Source organism: Vipera ursinii, assembly GCF_947247035.1.
Source record: "Vipera ursinii genome assembly, chromosome: 3".
Taxonomy (NCBI): domain Eukaryota; kingdom Metazoa; phylum Chordata; class Lepidosauria; order Squamata; family Viperidae; genus Vipera; species Vipera ursinii.
Window position 1 is genome coordinate 121,472,393 of NC_139516.1, and position 15,942 is coordinate 121,488,334.

The following is a 15,942-nucleotide window of genomic DNA, read 5'->3' on the forward strand; positions in this document are numbered from 1 at the left end:
TTTCTCTGAATTCATTTCTTAGAGTGCGTTTCTGATCACTATAACAAAAGATAACCTGATTTAATCAAGAAAAGTTAATGAATTATCTTCCACATATCATCATTCCATCAAGCTTTTAAAGACTTTTTTAAACATTTGTGTCTTTCTCCATGCATGTTGTAATTTTATTTGTAAAGAAAGCTTTGCTTATGTAAACCATTATTGAAATAGTGGTAATTTGTGCATTCTCTTACATCCATTTTTTCACGATGGGCTTTTTTATTAATTTACCAAATTCCAGTAAAAATGTATTTACCAAGAACTCCAGGCAAATGCACTAAATCTTTTTAAATTGCTAGGCCATAGTTTTTTAGGTTAGTATTTGTTTTCATCTGTTACACTTTAGCTTCAACTTTAAACAGTTCACATCTACATAGAGTGCTGTTTTGTTTGATAGCTGATTTAACTGCTGTACCTCACATTCTAATCTAATGAATCAGTTCCCGAATGTGTTATTCCTCTACAAATGTTTGTGTTGTTTTACAATCCTGTTTATAAAAGAATTCAATATAATTATTTTAATTTAACTTCATTTGCCTCTATAAATGACTGTATATTTTGACTTTGTATGGTTGGCCACCTACTCTCTTTAATTGTCCAAGTTTAGCCTGCATTTTCACACCTTTCCTTTATTTTCTATAACCTGATGGTTAGACTGTAATTATGCACATTCTGGCTTCTTTTCTGAAGTCTTTTTGTCTCTGTTGTTGTCTATCCAGCAAAGAGCATATGTACAGTCTCTGTTTATATTGCTAGAAGCAAAAATGTTCCTTAAAATTAACCAATCTCATGCATTTGTCTAATCCAAATCCACTTGTGATCCTGCGAATTCCATATTTTATTTATTTATTTATTTTTTATTTTAATCCCATTTATATCCCGCCCTTCTCCGAAGACTCAGGGCAGCTTACACTTTAAGCACAAACCAATGTGCTTAGCAATAGCCATCATTCTACGTATATGCCTACTTATTAGGGCTTTCGCCCCCCCCCCCACCCCGAAGCGGCATTATTACAAAGTCAGCTTATTGCCCTCAACAATCTGGGTCCTCAATTTACCTACCTCGGAAGGATGGAAGGCTGAGTCAACTTTGAGCCTGGTGGGACTCGAACCTGCACTAATTGCAGGCAGCTGGTGTTACTTAAGGAGGCATTAGCCCACTGCTCCACCAAGGCTCTATAAATGGGATTAAAAATATTTTAAACACTGTGTTATTTCCTTCTATCAGTGTCACTTCTCCATGATGTAAGTTAAAGTGGGTGATACTGACATACCTTGACAATAGAAGAAAAAAGTCATCACTGTTCCTATCTTCATCATTTTATCATTTTATGAGCTTCTATCATTTTTCACCTTACCTCCTTTTGTGACAGGCTAAAGAGTCCCAATTGTTCTAGGGCAGTGATGGCGAACCTTTTAGAGACCGAGTGCCCAAACTGCAACCCAAAACCCACTTATGTATCATCAGGTGCTGGGTGGGCATGCCCCTTTGGGTGGGCGTAGCTGCAGTGGTAACGGCAGACTGGGTGGGACTAAAAAGTTCAATCAATCAATTCCAACTTTGCGAGATCTTTTTTTTTCCCCGCGAGAAGTTGAAATTGATTGATTGATCGAACCTTTTTTTTTCTTGCGCACGGCGGCAAAGGCCTAAAGCAAAAAGGTTTTATAAAACCCAGCTGAAGGCCTAGGACTGGGACGACGGCACACGTGCCCACAGAGAGGGCTCTGCGTGCCACCTTTGGCACCCGTGCCATAGGTTCGCCACCACGGTTCTAGGGCTTTTTAAAAAAAATTATTGCAGGGAAGCTGCTATAGCCTGTGATAAATTTTTTACCCTTTTTTATACCTTTTTTAGTTTTATAGTGTTCTGTAGATTCCAGAATTACATATAAGTAATTCTTTATTTTCAACCATTTTTTTAGCAATCGTACAAAATTACAATAGCATTGAAAAAGTAACTTACAACTGGTCTTTGCACTTACAACCACTGCAGCAACCCCACAGTTGTGTGATCAGAACAGTTTGGGCATTTGACAACCAGCATGTACAATGGTTGCAGCATCCCAGGGTCACATGATTGCTATTTGTGACCTTCCCAGTTGGAGTGATTCATTTAACAACCCTGGCAAAAATATTATAAAATCAGGTGTGACTCACTTAACAACTACCTTGCAATTTGGGTTACAATTGTTGTAAGTTGAGGACTACCTGTATATCAAATCAAATAAAAACATTTATAATGGCCTTTAAGCCAGAGAATGAGGTCTAAAAAATGGGTTGTGCAAAATTTAGCATTTCGGGATGGAACATTCTAGAAACCTCTGATGTATTTTAGGGTCAGACAAAATAATCCCCAGTTCAGAAGGAAATCACCAAGCTATATCCAGAATAACATAGTCCAGAGGGGAATTGGGATCTCTGGAAAAGGAATGAAATGCTCCAAAGTTTGGTGTACTTTGCATATTATTTTCAAGTGCAGAATTTCAGCTTCATACAGGACTGACATGTTGATTCAAATTCAAATTATTTTTCTGTCAGCTCATATTAAATATATTGGTGATTTTTCTATCAATACACACCTATGTTAGTTTGCATTGAATTTCATTTGCCATTCTTTTGGAGTTCTTAACAATCTGTTTTTGATAGAACCACCTTTAACACTTTGATATCATTAGCAAACATGGCCACTTACTTCATTGTTTACTCACTGCTAACTCAAGATCATATGATGGATTCCTGGTGTTCTTTGAGCTTGGTGGTTTCCTGCTGACACTTTGTTATGAGGCCAGCTTCACAGTCCTTGAAGAAGCTTCCTGGATATTTATATATAGTGCCTAGCCCTGTCAGTCTATTGGAGTGAGGTTTCTTCCTTGATGGTTCCTTGATTAGAGAGCATTGTTTCTTCTCAAATTGTTTATCTGGGGCTGTTTCCTGCTTGTCTGGATGTTGGTTTCTAGGATGGATGTGTTCTGGGCTACTGATTTCCTTTCTTGATATTTAATTATTAATGGCATATAGATAGTTTGTCCTTGTTCTTCTCTTGATGTCTGATTTGTCCTCCTGCCAAGCTTCCATAGAGTTTGGGTTGGCCTACTTCGTCACTTTCCCATTTGAAATTCTGGTCGAAAATGCGCCATAGTGAACGGGCGCATTGCTGGCTTTTAATAGCCAGCAAGATAGCTTTTGTGAATAGAATTGCCCCTGAATGCTGGATCGGAGTCAGAATAATCTCTCCAGAACAAAAAGAGATCTCATTGAGATTATCCACATGACTCCAGACACCCATTCTTCATGAGTAGACCATGGAAAGGGTCGGTTTTGCAGTCAGCTTTAAGAGTGGAGTGGCTGAGAGTCAGAATTTTACCTCACGCTCAAACCTGCATATTAGTCTTTATGGATATGACTGAGCCTTCTCTCTTAAATCACTTTTTTGGATTATTTTTTAAAAAATTCTTTACATATTGAAGAGATTAAGACTCTTCAGACAGGCAAGATACTATTGTATTTATTGGATGAGTTTCACCCTTCTTAAAAGGCAATGGTGTAAATTTCATTTTGAAAATTTTTAAATGATTTTTTTTTTACTATGCAGCAAAAGGGCACTTAGTATATGGATTTTGGAAAGTTAATAATGGATTAAGGGGCCAGTGGAATCTGGAATTATAATTTTGAATTATTTAGAAGATATTTTCTTATGGGAAAAATGGAGAGTGTTTTCATTTAAAAAAAATTTTTTTAAAAAAACTTTTGAATACCTTTCAGCTATGCTTTTGGATAATGGATCAGAGGCTTGATAAAACTGATAAACATGTTCTTGTGAAGTTGTAAAACAAGAAGGAGCTGCAATGGATGTTTCGGAAATTAATTTGACCTTAAATATAATGCAAATGGAGTTGATGGATGATATTCCTTAAAGAGATGAACTTGATTTGGATATTTTCATCCCCTCTCTGGATATAGAGAACAGCTCTACTAACATTTGGAAGGACTTTTCTTGGGAGTGACAAAGAAAAAGGATAAATTTTACTTATGGATACAAGAGAAATCTAAAGGATTTTTGCTTTGAAACATAGATGAGCAGCAGATTACCTCTGGGATTTATTTATTTTTTTGAAGGGGGTCAAAATATCTTTTAAAAAAGCAAGGAAGATTTATAAGTTTGGCTTGCTTGATTAGGGTTAAAAGAAGAAGATAGTTATATCTGGTTGCCTTACTGGACTTTTATTGACAAAGATCAGTTGACAGAGTATTTAGACTTAAATGAGCTATGGGAGGAAATTCTGAAGAAAATACTTATATCTGGTTGTCCTTATTGGACTTTTACTGATAAAGATTGATTGACCTAGCTTTTATATTTCTTTTTCCTTATCTAAGACATGAGCTATGGCGAAAAGAGAGCATGTTTTATTTATTTACAAGGTGATAAGCTGTTAAACTTATTTTTACCTGTTAGGATTAAAGGGGAAGTTATTTCTTTTTTATTTCTCTTTCTTTTTTTTTCCTTTCTCACATACCCCCTTTTGTTTTCTTTCTTTTTTATATTTCTTTGTATATTTTGTAGTTTGTATTGACTTTTATCCTTTACGTGTATGATTATTAATAAAATTATTTGAATAAATGAATTCATCTCTGTCTTGAGAGATGAGGAGTATTCTTCATATCGTTTGATTGTCAATTGATGTTCATGGATTTATTCTAGCAATTTTCAGTGTATCTGTCCTACAGTGTCTGTTACAGTCCATACACTGAATGTTGGGGATGCCTCCTGTTTTTAATTCAATACTAGGACTTTGGCTTTGCTTCAAATGTTTGATAGATTTTTGTGCCACAGTGATGCCAAGAGTTCATAATAGTCTGTTGGTTGTCTCAGATGTGTTTGATGTACACTATGGGAGAGTTATAAGGGACGCAGTGGCTCAGTGGGTTAGGCCGCTGAGCTTGTCGATTGGATGGTCGGCAGTTTGGCGGGTCGAATCCTGAGTGCTGCATAACAGAGTGAGCGCCTGTTACTCGTCCCAGCTTCTGCCAACCTAGCAGTTCGAAAGCACATAAAAATGCAAGTAGAAAAATAGGGACCACTACGGTGGGAAGGTAACAACATTCCGTGCGCCTTTGGCGTCTAGTCATGCCGGCCACATGACCACGGAGACGTCCTCGGACAAGCGCTGGCTCTTCGGCTTTGAAACGGAGATGAGCACCGGCCCCTAGAGTTGGAAACGACTAGCATGCATGTGCGGGGGAACCTTTACCTTTACCTTTTATGGGAGAGTTATCTTCTTTCATACCCTTTGGTAACAGTAGGGTACATGGATAAGCACTTTTTAATGAAGTTACAGGATTTCCATTGGACTGGGAGGTGTTCCATAGGAAATCTACCTTTGGAGTTTGGACTATTGCTTGTGCATTTCCTTGTCTGAATCATGTTTACATTCAGTTCCCCTGGAGGCATTTGAGTTGCTGCTTTGGTTATGTGAATTATTTTTAATATGCTTGTGATTTTAGCCTGCCATTGTTTCCTCTGCTGATGAAGATATCCAGGAAAGGTAATTTTTGTTGCTGTCTTCTTCTCTTGCAAATGTTACACCTTTAAAGTTGTTGATTGTTTGTTTGATATTCCTTTTTTAATGACAAAAGTATTGTCTGTGTAATGGAAAATATTTTGGGCTGTGTATACGGAGTGCCATCAACTTGATGAATTAATTATGAGCTGAAAAGTACTGGTTCCAAGAGACACTACTGTACATTTCTTGCCAATGTAAGAATTTGATTTATATTGTTCAAAAGTATAGAATCCCTGTTTTCTGGCTATGATGCAAACCTTTCTATCCAATCCCCCCAAAGCATATCATCTTGTAGACAAACATCAGCTTGTTTCCTTATAACTGGCATGCCATCTCTAAGAATAAGATAAAATTATACTTTGCACACCCATTATATGTCAGGAATACATTAAAAATATCCAAGCATTGTTTTTGATCTTGTTACTTGAAAATAGACCTTAATGTATTCTGCTATTGGACTTCAAAGTGTTCAGCTTAGTTGTTCATAATGGAATGGAATGCAATGGGATGGGATGCGATAGGAAGGGAAGGGAAGGAAGAACACTTCATGAATTTCAGCTTGATGAATTCACAGGAAAGCAAATATAAATAAACATCAAAATAGTTAATTATATTATACATACCTCTGATTACATAAGTCAGAGGTATGCATAATATAATTCACAATTTATATTATGAGTCTGAGTTTATTGGGGATATTGATTGAAATACTGCGGATATTTTGTGTTTAGAGACGTAGTGTGGTTCCCCCTGGTGGACAGAAATGTGAAACAATATATTTTGTATGGGTTTTCTGTAAACTTCAGTGTTAAGGCTTCTGTCTTCCTTAATGTGCACTGCATAGTCTAGAAAAGCCAGACTGTTTTCTTTAATATCTTTCTGTGTGAACTTAATGTATCTGTCCACAGAGTTAATGTGTTTGGTGAAAGCTTCCATTTTCTGTATATTAACCTTGACCCAAGTAGTAGCAAGTGGGTGGAATTCCTGTGAAAAAGTTTAGGGGTTTGGCTTGTACTTCTTCCATGTAGAGATTGGGGAGCCAGATGAACCCATAGTGCAGCCATGCTTTTTATCTGTAGAAACTTTCATTGTATTAAAAAAGATAGTAGTCAGTCAGAGGTCCAATAGTGCACGATCTTCCGGCGCGATCTAAAAACTTATTTATTTGAGCAATCTGACCTGGTCTGATGGGTTAGGGTTGGGGTTTTAATATGTTTTTAATACTGTTTTAAACTTGGGCTAAATATTTAATCATTTTTTAACTTTTGTATTTCGTTTTTTATATTTATTGCCCTGTACACCACCCTGAGTCCTTCGGGAGAAGGGCGGTATAAAAATATAATAAATAAATAAATAAATAAAATATGTAGGTGTGATTATGGATTAGCATTATGTGTGAACACTTATGACTTATTCACCGAATATCTGAAACAAATAATGGCTTAGTGTTATGTAGTATGCATATATCAGATCCTTAAACATGGGCAAGGAATTCCGAATATGGAGTTCTTGGCACAAACCATTACTTAAAAAACAAAATGGTAGCATATACATTTAAGTCACAATGACATATTTGGTTTCCACTAGACTTTTATTCTTTCAACATCAGTTATATACTTGTCATAGAAGATGGAACTTGCTGAGATGGCCAATTTGACAACTTTAATTAGAGATAGGATGTTGCCTAAGTTTAATGCTGATTGGAAATACTTTATTAACTTTTTCACAAATTGAAAAAAATGGTTTTGATAATTAGAAAAATAGTTTATACAGAAATATAAGCAAATTTGTAAGCATTGAATAAGAGATTAGTTTATATTTATACTTACAACTGCTGTAAAAGAAAATTGGAAGTATTTATTTTACATTTCTTTTCCACTGCGTTATTGTTCCTGTTCTCTTATATCTTTTCTTTCTCTTCCTTTTTTATTCTAAATCTTAGTTCTTATTTTTATCTTTCATTTTAAAATTTTAATAAAGTTATATTAAAAATTGTACACCTGTTATAGATTACTTTAAACTTGATTTTTGAATGTTGCACATAACAAATCTTGCCATAAAATTCAAGCAGAAGCCCTGAGTGAATAGAGCAATATTATTTTCTGATAATACCGTATTTACACTAGTAAATATTTATGGATGGAAGCCCAACATTTGAAGAAAAGGAACTCAAAATTCACATGCATTTTGAGAAAATGTGCCACCCAAAGGATCAATATTTAGTTGATCAGAAAAAAACCAGATTCTGCACTTGCAGGAAAACACTATGAAGAAAATACATGTATAATTTTTCAGTTTGTACTGAAAAAGCATTTCATTTACATTGAATTACTTGTGACAATGACAGTATTCCACATGCCTAGCATGTAATATTTGAAAATCTATAATATTATTTATTCATAATTGCACTATTATTACACCCTATAGTTAGTTGCTTCTTAGAAATCATTAGTGGTTCAAAGAAATTGGGTTGGTGTTTTAATCCCTTAGAAATTAAGTACTTCATTTCAATAATTATAATTCACTTTAATGGAATATAGGTATCTTTCCATCATACAGAATTTCTCAAAATGGCTGAGTTTTGAGTCAAAACAATGGAGAAAAGACTTGTATAAAAGCTCTGTACAAAAGCTTATCACACTATTGTTCCATTTTTATTTAATTTCCATGCTTATTTATATGATTTTAGGAAGCATAACAGAATTTGGAGATCTGCTTTTGAATTATATATCCAAAATTTGGAATGTATCTTTATATAAAGAAATATGAATGTGTCAAGACAGGGCTTAGCAAAAAAATATCCTCTTTACAGTGGTTTTATAATCTTCGATTATTGATATTTGTCCATTCTCTTTTTTATGAATGGGTTCTTTAATAATGTGTGGTAAACAATATTCTGTGTGATCAAGCTTTCAAAACTTAGATTTTTTTAATAAATGTTGTGTCTTTTATTTAATTTCTTTTTTGTGGTTTGCGTATTTTTTTCTCTTCCAGTATCAGTTCAGTAACAATACAGATGTTAAACTGGATTTTACAAATCATTTCTTTAATGATTTTGGTCTAGGGGTAGGCAACTTCGGCTCTTTTATGACTCATGGACTTCAACTACCAGAATTCCTGAGTCAGCATAGCTGAGTCATAGCTGAGTCATAAAAGAGCCGAGGTTGCCTATAAGGCATCAGGCTAGAAACCAGGGGACTGTAAGTTCTAACCCTGCCTTAGGCTTGAATCCCAAAACTGGGTGACCTTGGGCCAGTCTTCTCTCTCAGCCCAACCAACTTCAAGGATGGATGTTGTCGGGAAAAGAGGAGGAGGAAAGAGTATTAGGTATGTTTGCCACAAGCTGATTTTATAAGTGACTGAATGAAATACGTGCATTATTATATTGGTTCCTCTTAAGAATGGGAAGTCAGAATTAGGCAGGGTGAAATGAGTTGTAATCCTAAGTGACTCATCTTGTCCATTCTTTTATTTCTACATCTTCCACTTTCTGATGACATATTCCTTTTGTCCTTCAAGCTAATTGACACAATTGCTTCAGAAATCGGAGAGCTGAAACAGGAAATGGTACACACAGATTTGACACTGGACGCCGGACGCACCAGTTTACCAAGGTGAATTAAAATTCTGTATCACTGGACTCATTCGGTGGGCTAATGTAAGGGTGTGTTGTGCTAATTAAGAAGGTGGTTTTCTTCAGTATATATTGTTTACAGTTCTAAACTATGAAAAATAGTTGGGTTTTGGATGAACTTGAAAGCAGTTTGCTTTGGCAGTAGCTAGCAATGTAATGATATACTTTATGTTTCTCTTTATGCTGCATTCCTAACGTCCTGTAAAAATGTTTGTTTTCTTTGATCCAAATTCTACAGTTAAGAGTTCATTTATTAGCATGTGGGTTCTTTACAGAAAGCTTATAGAAATTCTTTAAGGTTTAACTGCTAAAAGGTTATTACATAAAATGGTCTACATTTTTAAAATTAGGAAAAAATATTTTCTCCCAAAAAGCACTGAAGAATGCTAGTTCATTTGGATTCAGTAGAATCAAATGTACATGTAAAATTCTATTTCAGGTTGTATCAGTTCTGTACTTCAATTTGCCTTTAAGCTTTGTTGATGGTAGTTAAATTTACCGAATTGACAACAATGTGTAAGTTTTCAAATGAAATATTATCTCCCCACCTTGTGTTTGTGTGTATGAGACTGTTGGTAATGTGAACTACAGCATAGTAAATAATGGGAAGACTTCAGGCATATAAAACATGAGCATGCTAATATTGCATAATGATAAAATTAGTAAGACAGTGTGCAGTCATTAATGTCTCCTAGGTCATCAACAAGACTTCTTAATGCTGTAGCAAACTAAGCCTGGGAAAGTAGAAGCAGAATGCAGTCATCTCTCCTAAGACTTTTGCATTAATTGTTATCCTGTCTGATGGTTGTGGATTTCTGAGTGTCTGTATCATTTAGTAAGTCTTCAGTATAAGGTTTGGATTCAGCTGATGAACCATCTACTTCATTATGTTGTCTTCTTTTAGTCTATGTTTATATTTATGATGGTTGCAGTGTCCCGGGATCATATGATCACCTTTTTGAGAAGCAAAGTCAACGGGGAAGGCAGATTCACTGAACAACCATGTAACTAACTGAACAGCTGTAGTGATTCACTTAACAACTGTGGCAAGAAAAGTCGTAAAATGGGGCAAAATTCACTTAACAACTGTCTTGCTCAGCAACAGAAATGTTGGGCTCAGTTGTGGTTGTAAGTCAAGGACTACTTGTAAATGAAAATATACTGCTCAAAAAAAAATAAAGGGAACACAAAATAAGACATCCTACTATTAAATACAGTACATTGTGTTGTTTAAGTATTCCCTTTATTTTTTTGAGCAGTATATATAGAATTAACCTGGGATCCAGTGGTTTTACTTGCACGTACTTGGCAAAATAGTATTTGAATTTTTTGGAACCTGTGAGTTCAGCCACCTGCTCCCTAGATCCATGCCCCTCCTGGCTTGTGAAAGTGTCTCAGGGGGTGTTGAGTGGGTTTTAATAGCAGTGAGTTTTTGGAGTGAAGAGGTTGTTCCTTCATCTCTCAGGGAGGCTTTGCTTTACCCACTCCTCAAGAAACCATCTCCACGGTGTGGTAGTTTAGAAGCTACTTATTTTCACATGTGGTGGACTTGTAGAAATATAAAAGCTTTTTGGATTAAAATTTGGTGGAACATTCAAAAGATTTTTAAGAGAAAGATAAAGTTTTCCCCGCAATTGTTTTTATTGGGCATTGTTGTAGATTGTGATGTTAAAGAAACTAACTTGACGTTGAACATGATAACGGCAGCATGGTTACTGGTGGGACAATATTGGAAGAAGGATAGTTTGCCCACGGTAGAAGAATGGGTGTTTAAAGTTTCGAATCTTGCAGAAATGTCTAAGATTTCTGCTTATCTAAAGGATCATTCACAGGAAAGATATATTTCAGTTTGGAGGAGATGGATAAATTATATTCAAAACAAATATGGGACTAAAAAGTATCATTTAGCTTATGAGTAGATTTTAGTGGGATATTGTTATTGGTACGTTGTTTGTAGTTATGTTAAAAGAGTTAAAGCACATTATGAATTTGGTTAATTGTATATTATGCATAATTTTTATTTAGAATATGATTATTGTAACTATAATCCTGTATTTAGCTCTGGGAAGTGTGGGGGGGGGAAATGGGTGGGTTTGGGGTGGGAGGGATTTGGGGATATATTGTAAAATTTTGTTTTTGTAAAACTCTTTAATAATAAAAAAAGAAACCATCTCCACGATTCCAGTATCCTCTTTGTGGGGTAGGTGATTGAGAAAGTGGTTGTGCAGCAGCTTCAGAGGACTTTGGATGAAGGGAAAATATCTGGTATCTTTTTGGTCAGAGTTCAGACCTGGATATGGTATGGCAATGACACAGGTTGCACTTCTGGATGATTTCTGGCACAGGCAGGATAGTGAATATGGCTCCCTCCTTGCCTTATTTGACGTCTCATCAGTTTTCGGTACCATCGACCATGGTATCCTTCTGGAGTGACTCAGACGATTGGAGGTGGGTGGCACGATATTGTGATTGACCTCATTTCTATGGGGTCAGTTCCAATCAGTGGTGACTGGGAAGGAGAGTTCCTGCCCTTGGCCACTGCCATGTGGGATGCTGCAGGGGTTGGTGTCCTCTCCTATTTAACATCTACATATGACAATTGGGTGAGTCTGGAGGCTGTGACAATCTGGATAGGGAACAACAGGCTTCAGCTGAACTCTAGTAAGACTGAGTGGCCTTGGGTTTTGAGCTCCTCTACTTCTAGGTCTACAGTCTATACTTTTTGGTATTAGATGGGGCTGCACTGCCCCAAACAGAGCCTGGGCACAATTTGAGTGTTCTTCTAGACCAGGGGTGTCAAACTCAATTTCACTGAGGGCCGTATCAGCATTGTGGTTGCCCTCAGGGGGCCGGGTGGGTATGGCCAGGGTGGGCGTGGCCTACTGGGTGGGCGTGGCTAGAGTGCATATGGCCTACTGGGTGGGCATGGCCAGTTCTACATCGTTTGCATCAAGGGTGCCTATGGGGGCCTGGGCAGGAGTGGGACAGATCTGAGGGTCTCTGGCAGAAGGAGATGGGACCGGGGCAAGTGCCAAGGCAGTGGGGGCCGTTCCCTCACTGTTTCCAGGATGGCTTTGCGGGCCACATGAAACCACTTCGCGGGCCGGATCCGGCCCCCGGGCCTTGTGTTTGACATGTCTGTTCTAGACTCACAGCTCCTGCTCTAAGAACAGGAGGCAGCCATGACTAGGAGGGCCTTTCCACAACTTTATTTTGTGCACCATTGTACCCATTGTGCCTTTAGGGGAACTTACTTACATTCATTCCTGTCCTGGTCACCTCCCAGCTACACTATTGCAATGCATTTTACATGGGGCTGCCTGTAGAGCTTATCTACAAACTTTAGCTGGTACAAACAAGTGTTTAGATATTGCATTACTGAAGTCTTGGATCCTTGCCCATTTGGTAACGTGATTTCAGGGATAGAGATACTTAATGGTTCTTATAGGAGGGAAGGATTCCTGGAATACCAAGGTAGGCTAATTACTGCTTAAGATGAGTTCTTAATATTTATTCTATGCTCTCTTTTTGGAGTAGTGGGTAACCTGTTCAAACAAGTGGTGGGAACTAAGTTAGTTCCAGATAAGCTTGAATGACACTGAGAATTTCATTAAATGAAATATTATTTTAACCCATTCCAGTTTGAGTTCTAGTCTGATTTGGGGTCTTATTGAAATTTCCTTTATAAGTGATCAGAACTAGGAAATAGGGAAAAGAGCCACAGCTGATTTTGATGGGACATCTGGCAGATTTCACTACTATCTTTTTGAACAAGGTAGTTCTGTTCTGAATTGGTTTTGTCTGAAGAACAGTCTCCAGTAGGTGGCGCTGGAAGACATCGGTCTAATATCAGAGCATTTGTCAGTGAGGTGTTATAAAGTTCTATTTTTTTCATGCTTTTTCAACTTTCACAAGAGCATACAACCCATGCAGCCTCCTTAGTATGCAGGCAATACCCACTTCTATTTACCTTTCTGAAGGGCTCAGGAAAATAGCTTAATCATTGTTTATTACATTGCCTGGACATAAGCTGAGTGGGAAAAAAATCCTGACAAAAGAAGTTATGTTAACTGGTAGGAAAGAGCTCATTTGAAATTTAGGTATGCATCTGTATGGGAAAGCAAGTTCACTCAAGAATCAGCTGTGCTGTTTATGCGTTTATTGTTTTTTTGTGCCATTGGAGAATGAGAAGAAGATAATCCTTTTGCCTCCGTATGCTTCTTTATTCCAGCTGCTCTTATAAGGATAATTTTTAATTTCAAAATGGAAATGCCCCAAGAGAAATGTTGAGGAAAGAAGGATGCAGCCTCCTTCTATTTAATATGTTTGCTTGCACATCAGTGTAGATAAATTTGAATCAAGAGGATTTACACTTCATGAATGGGAACTGCTATGCATTTGCAAAATAAGGGAGAAATTTCAAAATCTCTTGATAGAGACTTTATAGAATCAATCATTTTCTGGGAACAGATATCAGAAAGGAAGCTTGCCCATGGTCAGCAGAGATGATAGGGAAAGAGGAATTTGCATTATTTATGAATGGGTCATTTTTATTAATTTATTTCATAAACTCATAGGCTACTTGAATGATGATGTAACTCTAGGCAGCTTGCATATTTGGTTAAAAAAGAAACAGGGCTGTCCCCCAAAGCCACAATACCAACACTAGACATTAATAATCAACAGTGCATTAGGAAACAGGAAAACCCCAAACCAAGTAACATGCAAGACAAAACCTAGGTAATTATAAGGAAGCAAAAGATTTGTGAAAGCACCAGCAGCCACAAAGAAGACCCTTCTTGACTTAGGTCCTCCAAGATGACACAGTTTTACAAATGAGACTTGGAGTCAGTCAGCTCTCCCACATGTTACTGGCTGGGCCAAATTAATTAAAGTGGGGAAGAGGGAACTCACCGCCTAGAGCAGGGGTGTCAAACTTAATTTCATTGAGGGCCGCATCAGCATTGCGGTTGCCCTCAGGGGGCCGGGTGGGCGTGGCCTACTGGGTGGGCGTGGCTAGAGTGCGTATGGCCTACTGGGTGGGCGTGGCCAGCTCTACATCATTTGCATCAAGGGTGCCTATGGGGGCCTGGGCAGGAGTGGGACAGATCTGAGGGTCTCTGGCAGAAGGAGGGTCTCTGGGCCAGGGCCAAGGCAGTGGGGGCCGTTCCCTCACTGTTTACAGGAGGGCTTCGCGGGGCCACATGAAACCACTTCGCGGGCCGGATCTGGCCCCCGGGCCTTGTGTTTGACATGTCTGGCCTAGAGTAGGCAGGCAAGAGTACTACCGGGGGAAGGAGAGTTAACTGGAGAGCTTGAAAACTGGAAACAAGCAAGTGTGTGAGTGTCCCAAGGAAAAGAGTCACACTAGAGGACAGCAGAGCTGTGGGAAAGAGAAACTCCAACCCAAGGATGAGCACCTCAGCAGTCATCTTCAGATAGCAAGAGAAAATTTCAATTATTGGGGCCCCAAGACGGCTGAGACGCAGGGGAGGGAAAGAGCCCCACCAGAGTCTGCAAACCCAAGCAAGGCCACTACTTGCAGCAAGCCCAGGTGCAAACTAGTTCCAGAAACAGAGGCCTGTGAGTGCTGGAGAAATGGGAGGAGAGACAAGCCCATTCACAAGTTTGTGGAGGAGTGAAAAGGGTTTTCACATTCAAATGGGGGGAGATTGGCTGCAAGAGCTATAGAGCTGGGGAAGAGGGAAGTTTAAAAGAACCAGTTAAGAAAACAGTGCTAACACAGGAATAGGACATGAAAATAGAACACACAGATAGGAATTTACAGATTAAACAAGAGTAGAAAAAGAATAGTTGTAAACTTTTAGCAACAAGAAGATAGTAGAGCAAGATAAAGAGATGAATTTTGTACAATAGAACGGTTTTGTGTGGGGAAAACAGGTAGTCTTTGTGTTCTGTACTGCTCCAGTGTTCTATTCGTATTACGAAAAACCCTAACAGTGGAATATTATTTATTTATTTGCATCCCACCTTTATTATTTGAACAAATACAGTGGCAGAAGTATCCAACACACCTTCTTCCTCCTATTTTCCCCACAATAACAACCCTGTGAGGTGAGATGAGGTGAGAGGGAATGACTGGCCCAAGATCACTCAGCCGGCTTTTGTGGCTAAGGCAGAACTTGAACTCATAGTTTCCTGCTTTCTAGCCTGGTGCCTTAGCCACTAGATCAAAGTAGTTCATGTTTGGTCAGAGGTCTAGTTCGATCTTCTTGTTTGGTCAGGAATTTTGGGCAGAAGTGAGGCACTTCCGGTTGTTACCTTCTTCAACTTCCTTTCACTCTTCCCTCCCACTTAGTGACTAAGGTCTGCATCCTGCCTACACATACTCATAATTCTTTATTGACTGCAGCAGTGGTGTGTGAACAGGCCTTTGTGCTAATCACTGTGGGCATTGCCACTCCTAACGGGGAAATCAAGATGCCAAGTACCCCAGACCAGGATTTGGCACTATATTTCAACCTGCAACTTCACATGGCTAAAATTTCTCAGATACATGATAGGATAGAGCTAGGTAGCATTCTATTCCAAATTAGAGAGAACTATATTGAACAATTGATTATATTCTATTATAATGGGGGGGGGTGCAGCTTTCAAGCACTTGAAGCCCATTGCTGCTGCTTGTGCTCAATTCAATGGAGTTGGCTCTTGCTTGAAGCTGAATGTAAGTATTGGCTGTTGGCTGAC

At 38.1% G+C, this 15,942-nt stretch overlaps 1 protein-coding gene across 1 annotated transcript in view; it reads left to right on the forward strand.

The window, feature by feature from the left end:
* The window catches only part of RIN2 (Ras and Rab interactor 2), a 73,700-nt gene that overhangs the window by 23,252 nt on the left and 34,506 nt on the right, over positions 1-15,942 (forward strand). Inside the window, exon 3 of the mRNA XM_083358330.1 lies at positions 9,120-9,214. Coding sequence (XP_083214456.1) covers positions 9,120-9,214 — 95 coding nt within the window. The remainder of the gene's footprint in view (positions 1-9,119; positions 9,215-15,942) is intronic.